Source organism: Microcaecilia unicolor, chromosome 10 (assembly GCF_901765095.1).
Source record: "Microcaecilia unicolor chromosome 10, aMicUni1.1, whole genome shotgun sequence".
NCBI lineage: Eukaryota > Metazoa > Chordata > Amphibia > Gymnophiona > Siphonopidae > Microcaecilia > Microcaecilia unicolor.
The window spans coordinates 194,602,084-194,622,872 of NC_044040.1; the positions used below are offsets into that span (position 1 = coordinate 194,602,084).

Genomic DNA, 20,789 nt, shown 5'->3' on the forward strand with positions numbered 1-20,789 from the left:
AAAGTGCAGCATCAATATTTCATTTAATACAATCAGGGCTTTTTTTGTGGGGGTACTGAGTACCGGCACCTTTTCCATTGTCTGCTATAATTGACCCATGGACCCCAAGTTTTATTGAAAGAGTTCAAGCTCTACCCACCAATTCGGCCTGGTCATAGATTCTGTGACTGGTTGCAGGGGGTCTGGCTATTATAGGGTGGGTCCCTCAGTGATCACCTCACCCCTGAAGGGTGGCCTTAGCATCTGAGAACCGGCACCTTTTTCAGTACAAAAAACACACTGAATACAGTAGTAAATCTAACACTTACCTTCAACATCTGGTGCTGTACATTCAGTGCACCGTACCTGTTATTGGAGTCTTGCTGCAGATTTAAAAAAAAAAAAAAAAACCCCTCTATAAATAACCTTTTTTTTTCCCATCGCTGCTACAACAAACTAGAAATATGAGTGGAGAAAGAGCAGACCTAGTCCTAAGGACAGTAAGACCTTGATAGAAAAGAAACTTCCTTTAACACTTAAGTACCACCAACTAAATACGACACCCTATAGCAGGCCTTCTCAACCCAGGGCTTTCTGGATATCTATAATAAATATGCATGAGATTGATTTGCATACCACAGAGGAAGTGCATGCCCAATCTCTCTCATGCATATTCATTGTGGATATCCTGCAAACCGACGGGACTTGATATGTCCCAAGGAGTGGGTTAAGAACCCTGCCCCGCATTCACTCCTACTCAGAAAATGCCTGAGTAGGAGTGCCTAAAGTCTTACATTTCCATCAAATAAATATTTTTTTAAACGTATCCAGTTACCAGATCAGAGAGCTTTCTATCATGGAGACATAAGGAACTATTTTCTCCGATTTCCCATAACAGTAAATACATAGTACTGGAAATCTGGTTTAATCTAACCTCTTAAATGTAATTTAGGCCCCTATTTTCATAGACTAAGCAAGGGTTAATTTGTGAGCTGGAAGAGGTGCCTGAATAAATAATTCTCAGTTTAAGTCAACAAAGAACCAAAAAACTCAAGGTCACTGATAACTGTACTAGAAGGGAGAAAAACATGTATGTCATGGGAAAAAACTGCTGTTCTATCCTTTTAGGAAGTGAATTAAAGGAAAGGTAACAATTAACTACAAGCATTGTCACGTTATGAGTACAGTGTGCCTTTTTCTGAAATATAACACTCCTTTTCCATCTCGTGCAGAAAACTCTAGAATTCTAATGGACTGAAAACGATGGCTGTATGGCCTGTTTATAGTGGTCGGAGGTCAAGAATAGGAGAAAAACATCAGATCTCATCTTACATTTGCTAATAAAATATTTGCTTATATCAATATTTATTATGTTACTATATAGTTATGGAGTGCAAAGACAGTGGGAGAACGACCAAGGATACCAAAGACAGGAAGATGTTCCTTAATAAAACAGTTTATTTGGAGGATGAAGACTCAACACAACGTTGTGTTTCGGCCGTTAGGCCTGCATCAGGAGTCTCTTGTGCAAAGCGTTGCTGGTCAATGATGAAGACAGTCTTCAAAGTAGTATATCAATCTCTTGCATGAGCTGTGACTTAGAAAAATGATGAAGAAAAATCATCAAAAATAACGCAATAGTCTTTAAAAAGACTGTTGAAAGCGTAGGCACATGGATCGCGATGACCTTCTGCGTGCGCTGTCACTGAAATGCTTTGATGTTTCACTTATATAAACTGTCACCTACCAACATTTGCTTATTTCCGATCTGACGAAGAAGGGCAACCTTCGAAAGCTAATCAAGAAATGTATTATGTCATGTCCAATAAAAAAGGTATCTTATTTTCTTTTCCATGTTTTATTTTGTTTTATTTCTATTGATTGTTTTTCCAAAAAAATCTAAATATCTTTGTAGGCATCACTCAAACATAAATAACATTACAGTTTATTAACAGGCTTCAAAGTAGAAAATGACACGGGGATAAAGTTTGTCCCCATCCCTGTGGGCTCTGTCCCCATCCCCGTGTCATTCTCTAGGCAGAATAATGATGCATCTATGGAGGTCCCACCCATGTCGTGACCCACATTTTGGAAAGCTGTGCCTTACACAGTATCCCACAAAAGATAATTTACTACATAGTAACAAAGTAGATGACGGCAGAAAAAGACCTGCACGGTCCATCCAGTCTGCCCAACAAGATGAACTCATGTGTATACCTTACCTTGATTTGTACCTGTCTTTTTCAGGGCACAAGCTACCTGTTTTTATAACCTTCTCAGCTCTACACTATTTTTTTTTAAATAATAAAGGGGCCCCTTTTACTAAGTCACGTAGGCACCTATGTGCATCCAATGAACGTCAAATTGGAACTACCGCTCGGCTACCGCGTGCCCCGGGCGGTAATTTCATTTTTGACACACGTCTAAAACGCGCTTACCCAGTGCTAATTGGCAGTTTACGCACAATGACGATTACAGCCCGGTTAACGTGCGAGACCTTACCGCTAAGTCAATGGGTGGCAGTAAGGTCTCAGGTGGAAAATGGCCGCTTGCTGGTTTTAATTTTGCTGAACGTCCATTTTCGGCCACAAAAAAAGGTCTTTTTCCCAGGCACACTGAAAAATGGACCTGCGCGCGTCCAAAAGACGCGCCTATATCGGCGCAGGCCATTTTTCAGTGCGCCTCAGTAAAAGGGCCCCAAGGCTAGCTACACATGAGAAGAAAATCTGCACTTGGGCACAACAATCATGAAGAGGACAATTTCCAAGTCATTCATTCACTACCTGTAAACCCCCAAATTCTATAAACAGTGCTTTAAATTGCATGCACAAATTTGGCTGCACGCCAACATTTGCGTGTGCACTTTGACACCAATGCATCTCTTATATACCGCTATATCCTCATCTCTGGATCCAATGCGGTTTACATCAAATGACAAACACAATATCACATCAATAAAATTCTTCACATTCGATTAGCAAATTCAGTTAAAAAAAAAATCAAACTTGAATGAATTGGCACTGAACTGGAATTTTAACAAGAAGTTACCGAAACTATTTGGCTTTAATTAAAACTTACGTACCTAAATGTAGGCACGGGTCCAAAAGGGGGCATGGTTATGAGGGCCATGAGAGACTTAAAGGTGTTCCTTTAATTTATGCACATTATTATAGAATTTGAGGGATTTACACCAAGGTTTTGTTGGTATAAATTAGTCATGGGTCCTGGCACTAAGCGCTATTCTATAAACGGCACCTAAGTCCGAGGGTTGCTTTTTTTAGGCAAACATTTGTAGAATTCAGTCCAAAAGATCAATTTGAAAATTGTTCCCTCTGTGTATATGTTTAGGACAAAACTCTATATAATCAAGCCTTAAAAAAAAAAAAAAAAACGCTGAAATGAAATTCCACCTAAGCCTATTCTATAAAGTACGCCTTAATTTAGGCGTTCCATGTTAGTCACAGGCAGTTACGCCAAGTGAAACCTGGAATAAGTCCCAAATTATGCGCTGACCGGGTGTATTCCGTAAATGCGCATGGATTTTACAAATGCCCATGACTCGCCCATCCACGCCCACTTTTCAACTGCGCAACTTCGAATTTACGCATGCATACCACATTAAAAAGAGTACACTTACAGTTCTGCACGTAAATTATAGTTAATGCCAATTAGTGCTGATAATTGGTTAACATTCAATTATCAACACTGATTAGCTTGTTAACCAATTAGCTTATGCACATTGTTATGGAACAGGTTTGAATTCCTGTGCGCTATATAGAATCCCGGGGTTAACCCATTCACTGGAAGTGTTTCCAGGGTGGAGTGAGAGCAGGAATTGCTCCACTTGTACGTACTTTGGGATTTTTAAAACTGGGTTATTGTTTTAGTTGGAAAAAGTACTTGCGAGTCTCCACAGGTAATTTTCAGGTGAGGAAATTTTTAAAGTGGAAGTATGTACATAGGACATGAGGCTGAAGTCTAGTGCTCAGATCACGTGGGTAAAAAGCACACACAGACTTTGCAGTGAAGTAGACCGTTTTAAAACTCGCTCTCCTATTTAAACTGTATTGCTAACTTTCAGGAAGGGGGATAAAAAAAAATACACTTACCCTTCCTTTATTTAGTGTTTCTTGTGCTTCTAGTTTATAGACAAGAAAATCTGCAAATAAAAGAAAAAAAAATGACACAGTTCTATCACAGATGGAATACAGTAACCAGAGAGTGGAGTTAATATTTAGTTTTATAAAACAGGCAGTGGACAGTTACTGCTGGTTTATCTAATAAAAATCTGAGCAGCTACAAAGTCATCAGTTACTCTCTCGTCAAAGAAACTCTAATGTGTCTCATATAAAAGATCACAGCGAAAGCTGAATTAAACCACCTCAACACATTCTCTGCAAATGAAACGCTGGACATGGCGAAGTGTTTTTCTCTAATTGCTACTAATCATTTCTATAGTGCTACTAGACCTATGCAGCACTGTACACATTACATGAGGTACTTTCTCTGTCCCTAGAGGGCACCCAATCTAAGTTTTTGTACAACTCAGGTAATATTGGGGATATAGTGGCCAATGATTATTTTGACTGTAGCCTCCTACTGAGAATGTTTACTGCACTGGAGGTGGTTAGTGCTGAAGTCATTCTCTGTTTAGTGGCATCTGATCCTATGTCTGTGTTTTTTTTTTTTTTTTTTTTATTATTTCTTTATTCATATATTTCAATATATCATCACAATACGTGAGAATGCAATCGGCATTTATACAAGAGGCAAAAAAGAAATAAAAGGAAATATCATTAACAGCCTTTCTGTTCACAAGTTAGGAAATTTGGGATCCAAGAATTTAGAATTTAAAAATAAAACATATAGCAATAATTACGAACTAATGGTTGCAACCTCTGGTTCAGACCCCAGCCTGCATTTAGGGAGGGCACACAACATTCAATTCCACTCTAGCATCTAGAAATTGTTTTAACTGTTTTGGGTCTACAAATTGAAACTGTTTACCCTCAAGCATTACATTACAATAACAAGGAAAACGTAATATGAAAGTTGCTCCCAGGGCCACCACCCTAGGGCGGAGTTCCAAAAAGGCCCTCCGTCTCATCTGTGTAGGCCTTGAGAGATCAGGAAAAATACAAATTTTTGAGCCCAGAAACAGATTTTCTAAGTGTCTCAAGGAAAGCCTTAATACAGCATTCCTGTCAGGCTCCAGCACAAAAGTAACAAGCAGAGTCAACCTCTGAGCAATTATCTCCAATGAACTTTCAAGGAAAGAAGTAAGATCCATTCCTTCCCCTGCTATCGGGGGATTTTCTTCCACCACTCCTGATGTAATAAGCCCGAGGTCTGTGTTTTTGTTTTGTGATATGTATTGGTTATAATCTTTTCTTTGTGAACTACCTTGATATTTGTTACATTTGTATCCCACATTTTCCCACCTATTTGCAGATATAGCAATGGAGATGGTATATCAAATGAAACAAAACTACACTAAGTTAGTTAATGTGATTTGATTCTTGGCATCTGTCCTGTGTATCATATACACTACATTACAAGATGAAAAGCCCCTTATGCTGAATCTGGCTTGATGTGTTAGTTGGCAGCATGGTATATAGCAAAGCTTGCTTTGGTGGCTGCCTGCTCTTGGTAAAAGAAAAATCCCCTTGAACAGACTAGATTACAAGCTTTAAAAAAAAAAAAAAAAACTCCATTTCACCTCAAGTGGCCAAAAAAATAAATCGGATGACTAATATGGACCAGCATCTCTTTCTCATGCATATTCATTGGAGATATTTTGAAAGCCTGGCTGGTTTCTCTATGCATAGCTGGATTAATCAGACTCGCAACTGGGCGACGGTTGCTGGAACACAACAGCTCTCCGAAAACCAGTGTTAAATTCCGAGCGCATGCAACCCTTCCCTCAGTCTTAGCTTAAAGCTCATGATTAAATCTCAAGAAGGCTGGTGGAATTCTATGCCCCATTAATTCTGTCTACAGAGAACACCTGTTATAGGTAATCAACTATGTTTTTCACAAGCTGGATCGACACAGGCACACAACTGGATAACTCTCAAACACAGGCTTACACTACCTTCTTAGATAAACAATTTAGAGCTCAGGAGCAATCTGTCCACAAGCTAACGTGAAACATTAATCGATCACGGTCACTGGTTGAAGACCGGTCCAGGCAATAGTGTGAAAGTATGACGTGAGGACCAAGTGGTTACTCTACAGGGAAGTGGATTTCATGAGAAATATAATTTCATGAGAAAAGAGTAACGGAATTCAAACATGCGTGGGATAAACACAAAGGAATCTTGTTTAGAAGGAATGGATCCATGGAATCTTAGCGGAGATTGAGTGGCAACACTGGTATTGGGAAGCAAAACCAGTGCTGGGCCCCAATCGTGACTGAATAGATATGGATGGTCTGGAGTGCACATTTTAAGGGGCTTTGAAACTTTAGTACAAGAACAGTGCTGGGCAGACCTCTACGCCTGTGCCCTGAAAATGGCAAGGACAAATTAAACTCGGGTATACATATAAAGTATCACATACCATGTAAAAGGAGTCTATCTTGTTGGGCAGACTGGATGGACCGTTCAGGTCTTTATCTGTCATCATTTACTATGTTACTCTTTGGGGTTCTACATGGAATGTTGCTACTAATTGGGATTCCAGAATCTTGTAACTCTTTAGGATTCCAGAATCTTCAGAACTTTTCGTACCAGAACAGTGCTGGGCAGACTTCTACGGTCTGTGCCCTGAGAAAGGCAAGCACAAATTAAACTCGGGTATACATATGAAGTATCGCAAACATGTATAAGGAGTTTATCTTGTTGGGCAGACTGGATGGACTGTACAGATCTTTATCTGCCATCATTTACTATGTTAGTACAGTGGCGGTAGTGACTCTGGCTTGATGACGCTTGACCGATTTGTTTAAGACATCAGCGACTGGCATGATCATGATTGATCTGAATAGGACACTAGCCAATTAGCTGGTGCATGCTTTGCCCCAAGTCTGTTGGGGTTGAAAGAGACAAAAGGTTGCACAGACTTTGATGGATTCTGTCCTTTTAAGGCAGTAAGCAAGATCCCATTTACAGTCCAGAGCAATGTTCCCTCTAAGCAGAGAACATAAGCGATTGCTCGTACATTTTAGGAGCGTCGCTCACAGAGTTTTACACGGTTGCTCACAAAAAATGGTGTGGGGGGGGGGGGGGGGGTTGTGCTAGATATAGAAATGCATTGCCAATACTGGCACTCAAAAATTGTTGGTTTTTAAAATTGTTGCTCAAATTGAAAAAAAAAAAAAAAAAAGATTGCATACAACAGGCCACTCCTTAGAGGAAACATTGGTTTTCCTGCACTTATGCTTATGTGATTTAGCTAGCACGTAGGCAGTGCTATTGAGTTTGTAAAACTACTTTATTGTGCATAAAGCTCATAGTTGAGCAAGACTTGAGGTTCACCAACTCTTCTAGCCAAAGTGTTGACCATGTTAGATTCTTCAGCGATAAGAATTCGATTGGCTCAAAACCATAGTATCATGAGAGAAGAAAGCATGACATTCAGGTCCCATGGGAGCAGAGGTTTCTGGATAAGAGGGTTCACAAGGAGGCTTCTCATGAATTTGTGAAGCTGGAGCTTGATTGGGTAAGACAAGAGAGCATCGAGATGCACTCTGACAGACAGGTATTGGAGTACAGGATTTAGCGGACACCAAAATTGGTCCTGGCTGTTAGTAGGTCACTAAATGGAAAGCCTTTTCCATTTAAGGGCATATGAACATCTTCTGGAAGGTTTCCTTGCCGTCATTTAAATACTCTGAATTGGGAATAACAGTCCCAAGGCAGCTACTAGACACTGCTCAACTTCCATGACATCAGAACGAAAGGACTTGAGGTTGGAATGCAAGACAGCTGCCTTGTATTGCATTAATGCCTGTACAGAGACAGAGAGACTAGAGTCTTTTGAAGAAACTGGGTCGGTCAAGGCCAATAAAGCAATACAAGTATCACTGTATTAGGCCTCCTTTGAAATTTGTGCAGGGTTTTGGATGTCACGTGGATGGAAGGATAAGATTTACCACCTTTCAAATGAACATCAAAGCCATCTACAAAATTAAAAATAACAAAAAAAAAAAAAAAAAATCTTAAAGAAAGACAGTAAAAAGGACAAATAACCATTACAGAAAAGATAACAGAGCTGGTGCTGTACCCAAACGCCTGCACTACTTAAATCTGGGCCGTTATTGGTTCCGATTTCAGAAGAGAAGAAATTACGGTGGAGTGGTGACTGATGGCTGGAAGCTGTTCTCTGCGTAAATTCCAGGCAGATCTTAGTGGGAGGTGAACAGCCAGTAATTTAAGGTCAGCAGCCCTTAAGGTGCACCATGGAGCATACGAAGTAAGATTTTCAGCCAAGTCCAGTCTATAGCCCGAGCATCCTGTGCAAGGCAAGACAGACGGGTATATGGATCAGTAAGGAAGCAGTTTTACAGTAGGTTCCCCGCTGTAAAATATGTGCTATGAAATGTGATGATCCAGGGAGTACTCGCGAGGTTGACGAAGAATACTAGGTCGGTCCACTAAGCTGACAAATCAGGTGCATTCCGCACTCAGACAACACAGAAGTTCCGAGACAAAACTCCTTGAATCTTGTGAAGTGAGATATGCACAACTGCATCGTGTAGAACTGAAGGGAAGCAAAGTGTTGCAGAGAACAGGGCTCCTTTGATGATATTCCTTGCTAAATAGTACGAGAACCCGATGTCCAGGATGCTGGAAAAAATAAGTTCTTGCATTTCTTTGCTTTTGGAGTTAAAACAATCAAATCAGATTAGCCGACTGAGTTTAAAAAAAAGAAATTATGAACCATAAATTCTATTGCCAGTCCCATGATCATCACCCATCAAACCCACCCCGCTCCCCAAAAATCCTTCCCTTCAAGATTTAGCATGGAAATGCTTTTCACAACACTTACGTTTTTTTAGCACTGCCATCTCTTGCTCTCCAAGAAATGTATTAAGGTTGGTGCCTTGTATATACATATAGACTTTTTTTTTTTTTGGGGGGGGGGGGGGGAGGGTGGATGGTTTTGTTTTCTGTGCATATTTGGTGTCAGCAAAGAAAGGAGAGCTAGAGTAAACCATAACAGATGCACTTATCCACTAGAGGGTGCCAGATATCCAGCTAACATTTCATAGTTCCCTCCACATCTACAAACAATGTGATACTTCACATGGGAATAGTTCAGGTACATGAATCACAGCCTAGAAACTCCCCAGGTTCTCTAGTCAGGTGCTACTTTCTCTAAGTGTTGCTAGTGACGTAAGTGTCAGTTGGCACAGTACATAGCAGCTATGTTTAATTAACCCTCATTACAAAACATTGGGGGGGGGGGGGGGGGGGGGGACCATGAGACTGGATGAGAGTATTTCTTTTGGAAAAGGGAATATTTTTTTCCTGATCTGATGAAGGGGGACTACCGTCAAAAGCTAATCAAAAAATGTATTTAGTCCAATAAAAAAAAAAGGTATCTTATTTTCTTTTCCATGTTTTATTTTATTCTATTTCTATTGATAACCTTAAAAAAAAAAATCAATCATAACAAAGGTTTCCTCATTTTACAGAGTTTATGTAGCTTGTCAAACGGATCTATACAATCCTGGAGTTTTCCTTGGCTTTGCTGATACACAACCCACTCTTAAAATCACGCAGGGTCGATTTCCAAAACTGGTTTAACCAGGCAGGAGAGGTTTCTGCCCGGTTAAACCCCACAGAGGATGCAGCTGCAACACTGCAATGGGTTAGCAGACTGTTTTTGACAAGGCAACTGAAATCGTAGAGAACAAAAAACATTTGTCGTTTTTTACCTTCTTTTACTTTCTTATGTTCAAGTCTTTCTTTCTGCAACGATTTTTCTAAACGAGACCTGTGTTCATACACAACTAAAAAAAGAAAAGAAAAAAAAATGCACAGATCAAGAGCAATTCTGACAAATCCAATATCAGACACAAATGACACATTTTACAAATAATATCAGCTCCTCTCTGAAACAATCAAATCAGTCATTCAAAACAGGAGTACTGACCATTCCATTGTACTTATCACATAATATCTAGATCAAGGGTGGGCAAGCTTGATCCTCGAGGGCCACAAGCCAGTTGGTTTTCAGGATTTTCCCAACAAACCTGCTGAAGATCTATCTAGATCAAGGGACCCAGTTGGTTTTCAGGATTTTCCCAATAAATATGCCTATCTAGATCAAGGGTGGGCAAGCTTGGTCCTCAAGGGCCACAAGCTAGTTTGTTTTCAGGATTTTCCCAATAAACATGCTAAAGATTTATCTAGATCAAGGGAACATTGGTCCTCAAGGGCCACAAGCCAGTTAGGCATATTTATTGGGGAAAATCCTGAAAACTAACTGGTTTGTGGCCCTCGAGGACCAATGTTGCCTTCCCTTGATCTAGATAAATCTTCAGCATGTTTATTGGGAAAATCCTGAAAACTATCTAGATCAAGGGTGGGCAAGCTTGGTCCTCAAGTGCCACAAGGCAGTTGGTTTTCAGGATTTTCCCAATAAATATGCTGAAGATCTATCTGGATATAAAGCAGACAGTGCATATTCACTGGGGAAATCCTAAAAACCTAACTGCGTTGTGGCCTTCAAGAGGTGAGGTTGCCACCCCTGGATCTAGGTACTTAACGTGCACTTAAACAGGACAAACGTTAAGTTGCATATTTCTCATTGTATTATTAGACAACTCTACTTTGACTACAGCAACGCAGATCACACAGAACGTTGGCAATACTCATATTAGAACAACCCACCCATCCATCCTTAGCCCTGACCTGGTGAACGTTTCCTGTATTCCATAAGCAAGAAGTTTGCATTAAAACATTTGCATATGGGCTACAAGAAGTACTAGGCAGGGAGCAGAAAAAAATACCAGCCTTAATTCTGCCAACATGCAATCTTCTGCCTCTTTAGATAGTGATTTATTGGCACTGTTTTTTTTGGTTTTGCGTAACAGCAGCGTTACTAATCAGTCTCTGTCACTTATCGGTGCTCCGCTGTTCATCCTCCATCAGTCAAGGTAAACTAATACAGCAGAAGCAACTGCAAAAGCAGAAAAGCAAGCAGATAATGAATATTTTCAAAAATTACCACTGCCAAATGTCTGAAGAAAACTAATGAAAGCACAGTAACACAGCGACGATCCACTCTCAGGACTCGAGACTATGAAGCTCAAATTATGGAGCATCTCGTGGACCAGAGAAAGTCAGTCATAAGGCAGATGAAAATGCAAAACACATTTCTCCTTTCCTGCATAATGAAAGGAGGTTTGTGTCTGCCATTCATACAAACAGAGCAGAAAATGGTCTTCAGAGCACCAGAACTGAAATATCCTCATCTTAGCCGTGCTTTCTTTGCTACTAGTAAAAATGGCCCGTTTCTGGCACCGATAAAACGGGCGCTAGCGGGCACGGGACTCCCTTCCCCTCCCCTTACGGTACCTGTTCGGTCGGGGCAGGAAAGAAAGAGCCCCCTCTTTCCTGCCCGTAGCAGTTGTGGTAGCTTGCATCGTGTGGGAGCCCGGCTCTCGGCGTTTCAAAATGGCCGCCGAGAGTTGAAGTCTCGGCGGCCATTTTCAAACGCCGAGAGCCGAACTCCCACACGATGCAGCAAGGAAGCCACCGCTACGGGAGGAAAGAGGGGGCTCTTTCTTTCCTGGCTCGACCGAACAGGTACCTCTAGACCACCAGGGAGACACGCGTAAGGGGAGGGGAGGTGACAGGGGGGGAGGGAGGTTGGTGAGGTTAAGCGTGTGCTACTGTGGGCGGGGCGGTAAGTTGTAAAGGGCGGGGCTATGTGGCGAAAGGGGCCGGGTTCATCTGCACGTCAGCGGCGGCTGGGATTTGTTGGAAGGGGAGGAGTAGGGAAACACGCGGAGCGTGTTTCCCTACTTCTCCCCATGCGTTAATTTGTTTTGGTGTTCCGCCCTCGACGTCATCACGTGTGACGCGAGAGCGGGGCATGAAGATGTTGTGTGGCTTCACCACCATGAAACCACGAACCGGTGTGTGAGTGATGTCAGTGTCCTCAGAACATTGAGGCTGCGTTTTATTATACTAGATTAAAAACCAACTAAAAGCAATTCAGATTTTCCACTCAATTAGGAAAAATAAAACACGTGGGGGAGGGCGATATTCAATGGGCCTTAAGTGGCAAGAAAGGCTCCTGCCCACTTAAACCCTAATCAGCGGGCCTTCCCCCCCGATATTTAGTGGCAGTTCATTACGTTAGTACTGGGTGGTTCATGTCGGGGCTTGTCACGGGCAAAACCGAGAAGAAACAAGCCAAGCTCAGTGGCGGTGCATGCATAGCCTCATGGCAAAAAAAGACAGAATATTACAGAAGTTTTGAAAACCAGGAGTGTGGTGTGAACACTTAAACAGGGAACAGTTAGTCTAATAAGTATGTATTCTATGATCCTTCACAGCTGTCCTCTTTCCTGGCAGCAAAGACGCAAGGGAGTAATTAGATCTTTTTGCTTTAGGTTAAATGAATAATGGTATCTCAATGAGTAACCGTGCTAGTTTGGCTTTTCCTTATTATATTTCAATTCAAATTTCCATATTGTAAATTTTGAATCACCATAATGTGGACTTTAATTAACTAGTTTGTACATATTTGTGCTAAACAATTTATTTCCTTTGTTTTTGAATGTACAACATAGTTATTTTCTTGACAAGTGAAGCTTCTTGTTTGATGATATATGTAAATGAATAAATAAATAATTAAAAAAAAATAGGGAACACTTAGTTAACCTTTCAATCAATGCCAGCCACAAAAAAAGGAGGTTAAAAACCCTCATGATACCGTGAGATAGGGAACAAAAGAGTGAGGAAACCGGATAAGGATACATATTCCATGCGTTCTTATAATTAATAATTAATTAATCCACTGACGTTAGGATTTTTTGTAAATATGTTGTCAGACATGGTTTTTATCGTGTTGGTTTGAATGCTTAGGTGTCACTTTATATTGTATAATTTATTCATTTCTATGTTACTTTTAATGTTTTGTAGAGGTTGTTCAAGACCCCTGAGGCAGGCCTTCGGGCCGAAACACGGCCGTGTTGGGTTTCTTCACTCTTTTGTCCACACCTTTCAATCAATCACACAAAACAACAATAGCCAGCACATTAAAAAAAAAAAAAAAAAAACTGTAGAAAGTTTTTCCCACCCTCTCCCCAAATAGCATCTAAAGAAGCTGCGTAATTTTTTTTTTGTTACATTTGTACCCCGCGCTTTCCCACTCATGGCAGGCTCAATGCGGCTTACATGGGGCAATGGAGGGTTAAGTGACTTGCCCAGAGTCACAAGGAGCTGCCTGTGCCTGAAGTGGGAATCGAACTCAGTGCCTCAGTTCCCCAGGACCAAAGTCCACCACCCTAACCACTAGGCCACTCCTCCACTTTGTTGATGGAACTCAATTAAACCAACACAGTGAGATTCAATAGAGGTTTGGACACGTTCCTGGAGGAGAAGTTTAAAAAAAAAAAAGATATATTAGTCAGGTAGGCTTGGCAGAACCATTGTTCATCCTTAGACATGAGCTATTTCAAACAGATCTACTTTTTAGAAACAGCTGGACATCCGTGTCCGAGACAGGCCACTTGTTGAGACAGAATGCAGGCCTTGATGGACCTTTGGTCTGATTCAGAATGGCTTTCATGTTCTTACCTCCATTTCACTTAATTTATGAAAACTTACACACATAATTAACACTGTACTTTTGCAGTGTGGGTACTGATGAAAAGACAGCCGAGGCATATTCAAGCATCCTGACTACTCAGATTTTGAAATTTGGTACATCACAGTTCGAGGGCTGATTCAAGCACATCATGCCGAAACACAGCCCATGAATTATTTTGAACCAGCCAGGCACAGAACCTTTTATTTTCTGGCACCTGCTGCTTGGAACTGTCTTCCTTCGTATATTCAGAACTGAATTTATTTCTTAAAATTTAAATCTTTGGTGAAGTGTTTCAAAAAGGTCTAAGAGGGAGACCGTCTGCAGCATAGGAGGGTAGGCTTCCTCAGTATGTGACTGTTGTTATGTCTGTTCTGGAATGTTAACTCTGGATATGTACTCGATTACTCGAGTTTTGTCTGTTGAAATATGGGGGGGGGGGGGGGGGGGGGGTTCCAAGCTTTCCTATCTAAAAATGGAGTTCATTTCAAGTTTTTATTTTAGTCTGTACACCGCTTTGTCCTGTTTATTAAAAACTTTCTATAATACTTTAACTGTATAAACTATAGAATACAAGCAAACACGCCCATTTCGAAGCAAATGAAACGGGCTCTAGGAAGGCTGCCGTCTAAGCGTTTTCTCGTCTCTCTCCCCTGACCTCCCCCTCCATGTCCAGCGATTCTCCCCTGCCCTCCTCTGCCCTCCCATCCCATCCATGTCCAGCGATCCTCCCCTCCATACTCGAGGTCGCAGCGGCGGCAGGCTGGGCTCGCATCGCCTCCAGCCTTCCTTCTCAGTGTCCCGCCCTCCTCTGACATCATTTCGTCTTTCCGCGAGGGCAAGGAACGCTGGAGGCAAGCAGACATAAGCTCATTAGCATACGGTTACGAACCCAGCTTGACCAATTATTATATAGAGAGATAAACTATCTGCTACTATATTAGGGGTCCTTTTACAACGGTGCACTGAAAAATGGCTTGTGGTAGTGTAGGGCGTGGGATTTGGGCGCGCACCGATCCTTTTTTTAATAGAATGCCTGTAAAAAAAAGGCCTTTTTTTTCAGACGCGCGTATCAGACACGCGCCAAAAATGAAATTACAGCAAGAGCCACGCAGTAGTTGGGCAGTAACTCCATCTTGGCATTTGTAGACACTTATGCAGCTTAGTAAAACGGGGGAGGAGGAGGAAGAGAAAATGCACAGGGAATGCAACTTCCTGTTAATGTATAAAGAGTTACTACACAATAATATAGCTGATAACTGCACCATGTCAACTCCTTTTCAGTAGGTGTAGCTATTCAATTTATGCATGGTAAAGAACTTTTAAATTGCTGCAACCTCCCTACAGTAAAATGAAGAGGTTTTACAGTTATCACGTGTTAAAATTAAATATTAACACATCGTAACTGCAAAACCTTACAAGTTAGTAAATAAGCTCCCTACCAAGGCTACAATAAACAGTCGTATTGACTCACACAAAGAACTTGTTGGTGGATCTAGATTTATGTTTCTGTTTGTTTATTTTGAACAGGCAGGATACGAAAGTAAAAAAAAAAGAATCGCAGGATACTAAAGTAAAAAAAAGTAAAAAAAAGTATCGCAGGATACTAAAGTAAAAAAAAAAGAATCGCAGGATACTAAAGTAAAAAAAATGTATCGCAGGATACTAAAGTAAAAAAAAGTAAAAAAAAGTATCGCAGGATACTAAAGTAAAAAAAATGTATCGCAGGATACTAATGTAAAAAAAAAAGAATCGCAGGATACTAAAGTAAAAAAAAGTAAAAAAAAGTATCGCAGGATACTAAAGTAAAAAAAAGTATCGCAGGATACTAAAGTAAAAAAAATGTATCGCAGGATACTAATGTAAAAAAAAAGAATCGCAGGATACTAAAGTAAAAAAAATGTATCGCAGGATACTAAAGTAAAAAAAATGTATCGCAGGATACTAAAGTAAAAAAAAGTATCGCAGGATACTAAAGTAAAAAAAAGTATCGCAGGATACTAAAGTAAAAAAAAGTATCGTTGCCTCGGTCTAGACCACTGGGAAATAATATAAGAATGCAACCAGTACCAAATTAATTTCCTGTTGCAACGGGGACTTTTTGTCTTCCATCCATTCCCAAGAAATTCCAGCCCTGATGCTGACAGCAGCCACCTAATCCTGGGTGCAGGACACCTAGAAATTGGACTCTGGTTCCCAGGATTGTGTCTCCTCCAGAAGACCCGACTGCCTTTGCCACAACATGTAACTTCAGAGCTCAAGGTAGACCTGTTGGAGGTGTAGAGGGCAGGAACAGCTCACTTATTTATTTTATGCATTCTTGCATCCTACTATTAAAACAAGTTTTCGGTACAAAGTGGCTTACAATTTACATTTTGGTGTAGTTACAAAAGCGTTGTGCAATGTTGAGGGGGCATCTCTAGGTCGTGTGGTTATTCATAGAGGGGTCCTTTTACAAAGGAGCACTGAAAAATGGTTTGCGATAGTGCAGGCGTGGGTTTGGGGCACGTGCCAATCCATTTTTTAGTGCGCCTGTTAAAAAAAAGGCCTTATTTAAATTTTTGCCGAAAATGGACGTGTGGTCAAAATGAAAATTGCCGCTCGTCCATTTTGGGTCTGAGACCTTACCGTCAGCCATTGACCTAGCGGTAAAAATCTACGCGGTAACCAGGCAGTAATGACCTACGCGGATCAAATGCCACTTGGCGCACATCCGTCAGACAGTTACAAACTAAACCTATCCCTGCCATGGAGGAAAAAGGCTTCACGCCGAATACAAGATACTGTAACAAGAGGCCAAATAGACTCGGAAACATTCTGGCAACAGATTTACAATAACGAATGGACAGCACAAATAAACTCTATATACTATCTCTCAGATTGGGATAATAGATGCAGAAGCATATTAGACGAAATAGCACCGCTACAAACCAGAACCTCACGCAGGCACAACAAGGAACTGAAAAAACTAAAAACAAACTAGGAAACTTGAATGAGCATGGAAAAAAAATGAAAGACGTAAACACACTCAACACATGGAAACAAACTCAAAGAAAATACAAATATGCAATAAGAGAAACCAAAAGATCATACTACAAAATCAAGATAGGGCCAGACTACAAAGACATGAAGAAACTATATCAACTCGTGAACAAACTACTAAACACCACCATGGTCATCACGATCAATTCACACACCCCATCTGCAGACAAACTTGCTAAATACTTCAAGGAAAAAAATTGAAAATCTACGCAACACCTCACCTCAGAACAACATCGACATCGATAAATTCTCTGAATGTCTGGACCCAAACCCCAGCGAATACCCAGCAGACCGAATCTGGGCAAACTTCGATCTCAACGCTAAAACAGACACCCAAGCGATCAACAAAGGCGCAAAGACTCACTGTAAATTTATTTTTATTTATTTATTTTTGTTACATTTGTACCCCGCGCTTTCCCACTCATGGCAGGCTCAATGCGGCTTACATGGGGCAATGGATTAAGTGACTTGCCCAGAGTCACAAGGAGCTGCCTGTGCCTGAAGCGGGAATTGAACTCAGTTCCTCAGTTCCCCAGGACCAAAGTCCACCACCCTAACCACTAGGCCACTCCTCCACTATTAGACACCTGCCCCAGTTACCTAATAAAATCCGCTCCTCCATGTTTCATAACAGACCTCACATCTCACCTAAACTACATGCTACAACATGGACACTTCCCTAAGGAAAACGGTAACATCCTAATCACCCCAATTCTAAAAGATACAAAGAAAAAAACGAATGGAATCACCAACTACCGCCCAGTATCATCTATCACATTGCTAGTCAAACTGATGGAAAGCATAGTAACCAAACAGCTCACCAATTAAATAATTAAATTCTCAATAATACACGAATCACAATCAGGATTTCGCTCCAACCACAGCACCGAAACAGTGCTAATTACTCTCCTAACCAAATTTAAACAAGAAATTGCAACCGGCAAAAGCATACTTCTCCTACAATTCGACATGTCTAGTGTGTTTGACATGGTTAACCACAACATACTACTAAACATTCTAGAATACTTCGTAATCGGTGGAAATGTACTTAGTTGGATTAAGGGTTTTTTAACCACTAGAACATATCAAGTGAAATTAAATTCGAACATATCACCCACCATGGAAACCAGACTGTGGAGTACCCCAAGGATCACAACTATCACAGATCCTTTTCAACCTAATGATGACCCTACTAGCTCAGTCCTTATCCACCCAAGGCCATAACCCGTACATTTACGCGGATGATGTCACAATATACATCCCTTACAAACATGATCTAACAGAAATCAACAATGAAATCAAACTCAGCTTGAACATCATGAACTCATGGGCGAATGCATTTCAACTAAAACTCAACGCAGAAAAAAACACACTGTCTCATTCTCTCATCCCAATACAACACGAACAAACCCACCAACATAAGCACCCCAGACTACACCCTTCCTGTTTCAGACAGCCTGAAAATTCTCAGAGTCACAATAGACCGAAACCTCATGCTAGAAAGCCAAGCGAAATCTGTCACAAAGAAAATGTTCCACTCAATGTGGAAACTCAAATGTATAAAACCTTTCTTCCCAAGGGAAATATTTCGCAACTTGGTACAATCAATGGTACTGAGCCACCTAGACTCCTGTAATGGAAACTATGCGGGATGCAAAGAAATAATCATAAAGAAACTCCAAACTGCTCAAAACACCGCAGCCAGGCTTATATTTGGTAAAACGAGATTCGAAAGCGCCGAACCCCTACGAGAAAAACTGCATTGGCTCCCAAAGAACGTATTGTGTTCAAAATCTGAACTCTGGTTCATAAAATCATCTACGGCGAAGCCCCGGGATACATGCTAAACCTCATAGACCTACCAACTAGAAACACAACAAGATCAACACGCTCATTCCTAAACCTTTACCACCCAAGCTGCAAAGGACTCAAATACAAATCAATCTATGCATCCAGCTTCTCTTATATAAAAAATTTTGGACGTGTGTATTGGACACACAACAAAAATTAAAATACCCGAAGAGCCATGTGGCAGTTTGGCAATAACTCCATTTTGGGGTGCGTTGGGCAAACATAGACGCTTATGCAGCTTAATAAAAAGGGCACCAGAGTTTTTGAAGAGACAGATTTGAAGTGGAAAAGGTACTGGTAGCTTTTATGTTCAATTCTAGAGTTTTGGTAATATTTATTCCTATAGTTTTTGAAGATGTAGATTTGAAAGGAAGGCGATGATATCTTTGTGATTACTGACCTCACTGCAAGTCTCACCGAATTTAAGCAAGTCTTTGCTTAAAGCCCACCTCTTCAATGCTGCGTTCGGCACCTAACCCTTACCGTTCAGTGAATCCAGACTGCCCCAATTTGACTGCCCCTATCGGACCGACCGTTCACTTGTCTATTAGATTGTAAGCTCTTTGAGCAGGGACTGTCTCTCTTTGTTAAATTGTATAGCGCTGCGTAACCCTAGTAGCGCTCTAGAAATGTTTAGTAGTAGTAGTATTTGAAACTCAGATCAAGCAGTTCTGCCTGCAGAGCACAGCTAACAGGCAGGATTCAAAGAAAATTGCTGAGGGAAGAGGAGGTGCTAGTTAGCTGGGCGAAAGAAACCAGCAAGTGAAGGATTTGATACTGCTGGGAGCAATGTCCCTACCTCTCCCAGACAGACTGGTGGGGCCTGAGCCATGGTGACAGGTGAAACCAAGAGGCAAATGCCTCAGGAAACACTTTTGGGGCAAGGGGAGGCCTGTTAGTTTCTGCCAGTTCTGTGCAGTGGTGTATTAAGGTCCTGATTTACAAGCGCTTCAGCATACACAGAAATTGGGAAAATCAGCCTTAGTAAATGAGGTCCTAGCGAACTGCAACAAACCTTAGAGAGATGCCCCTCTCCCAAAACTTCAGAGGAAATAGCAGCAACACAGGTGTTACCTGCTGGCTCCCAAACTGAAAGCAAATTTGTGAAGCCCTGTCCTAATGTATACAGTTAAATACTGGTATAAGCATGTAACTTCCCATGTATACGTTCAAGGGGCAACCATTCTGTTTATCATAGGTGTACGTTAGGCCTGCTTTTTGAATTTCGCCACTCGTATATAAAACTTTATTGCTGGCCCCAGTTCTCCTTAATTCTGCCTGCTATTAAGTTTTGGGTGTGTAAACCTCCTACAGCACAGTCTATGTTTAAAGGAGCATATTTTTACAAAATTTTAGTAAAATACATGTGGTAAGTTTCCGCACTCGCTGCCCTTAAGTGCAAAAATTATAGCGCACAACTCAAAAGGGGTGTCGCCATGGAAGGGCATGGGTGGGTCAATAATTGGCAGTCATTTGGGTTTATGTGCAGACATGCCCCTGTGCCTTATTCTATAAAATATATGCCTAAATTTTATTGAGTGCAACTCAAAAGGAGGTGTGGCCATGGGAGGGGCATGAGTAGGTCAGGGGCGTTCCCAGAAACCAGGCATGATGTTATAGAATAAGGTCATTTACGTGCCCGATATTAGTTAAGCATCAGCATTTACGCCAGGTTTCAGCAGGCGATAAGTGCCATACCCAAAGTGATGCTAGATACTCATTAAACTGGTATTCTATAAAGGACACTCCATGCAGAACACTAGGGGGTCCATTTACTAAGCTGCGCTGAAAATGGCCTGTGGTAGTGCAGGCACGTGTTTTGGCCGCGCGCAGTGTCATTTTTCAGCGCACCTGTAAAAATGGCCCCCTTTTTTTTTTAAACCAAAAATGGACGTCCCGCAAAATGAAAATTGGCGCGCATCCATTTTGGGTCCGAGACTTTACCGCCAAGCCGCTGACTTAGCAGTAAGGTCTCACGCGTTAACCAAATATGTTTTTTAAAAATTTTCTACTGCTCATAAGGAACGAGCGCCAAAAATGAAATGACCACCCGGCACACACGGTAGCTGGGTGGTAACTTGGAACTGGCGCGTGTAAGCTCTAATGCGGCTTAGTAAAAGGCACCCAAATATATCTGGCCCTCTATT

At 41.2% G+C, this 20,789-nt stretch overlaps 1 protein-coding gene across 4 annotated transcripts in view; it reads right to left on the reverse strand.

Annotated features, from left to right (window-relative positions):
• The window catches only part of GOLIM4 (golgi integral membrane protein 4), a 119,329-nt gene that overhangs the window by 68,602 nt on the left and 29,938 nt on the right, over positions 1-20,789 (reverse strand). For 3 of the 4 annotated variants that reach the window (XM_030216654.1, XM_030216655.1, XM_030216651.1), the window contains exons 2-4: positions 9,863-9,937; positions 4,089-4,138; positions 309-362 (exon numbers count right to left, since the gene is read on the reverse strand). In XM_030216654.1, coding sequence (XP_030072514.1) covers positions 309-362; positions 4,089-4,138; positions 9,863-9,937 — 179 coding nt within the window. The remainder of the gene's footprint in view (positions 1-308; positions 363-4,088; positions 4,139-9,862; positions 9,938-20,789) is intronic. The other variant, XM_030216652.1, reaches the window with a different exon arrangement.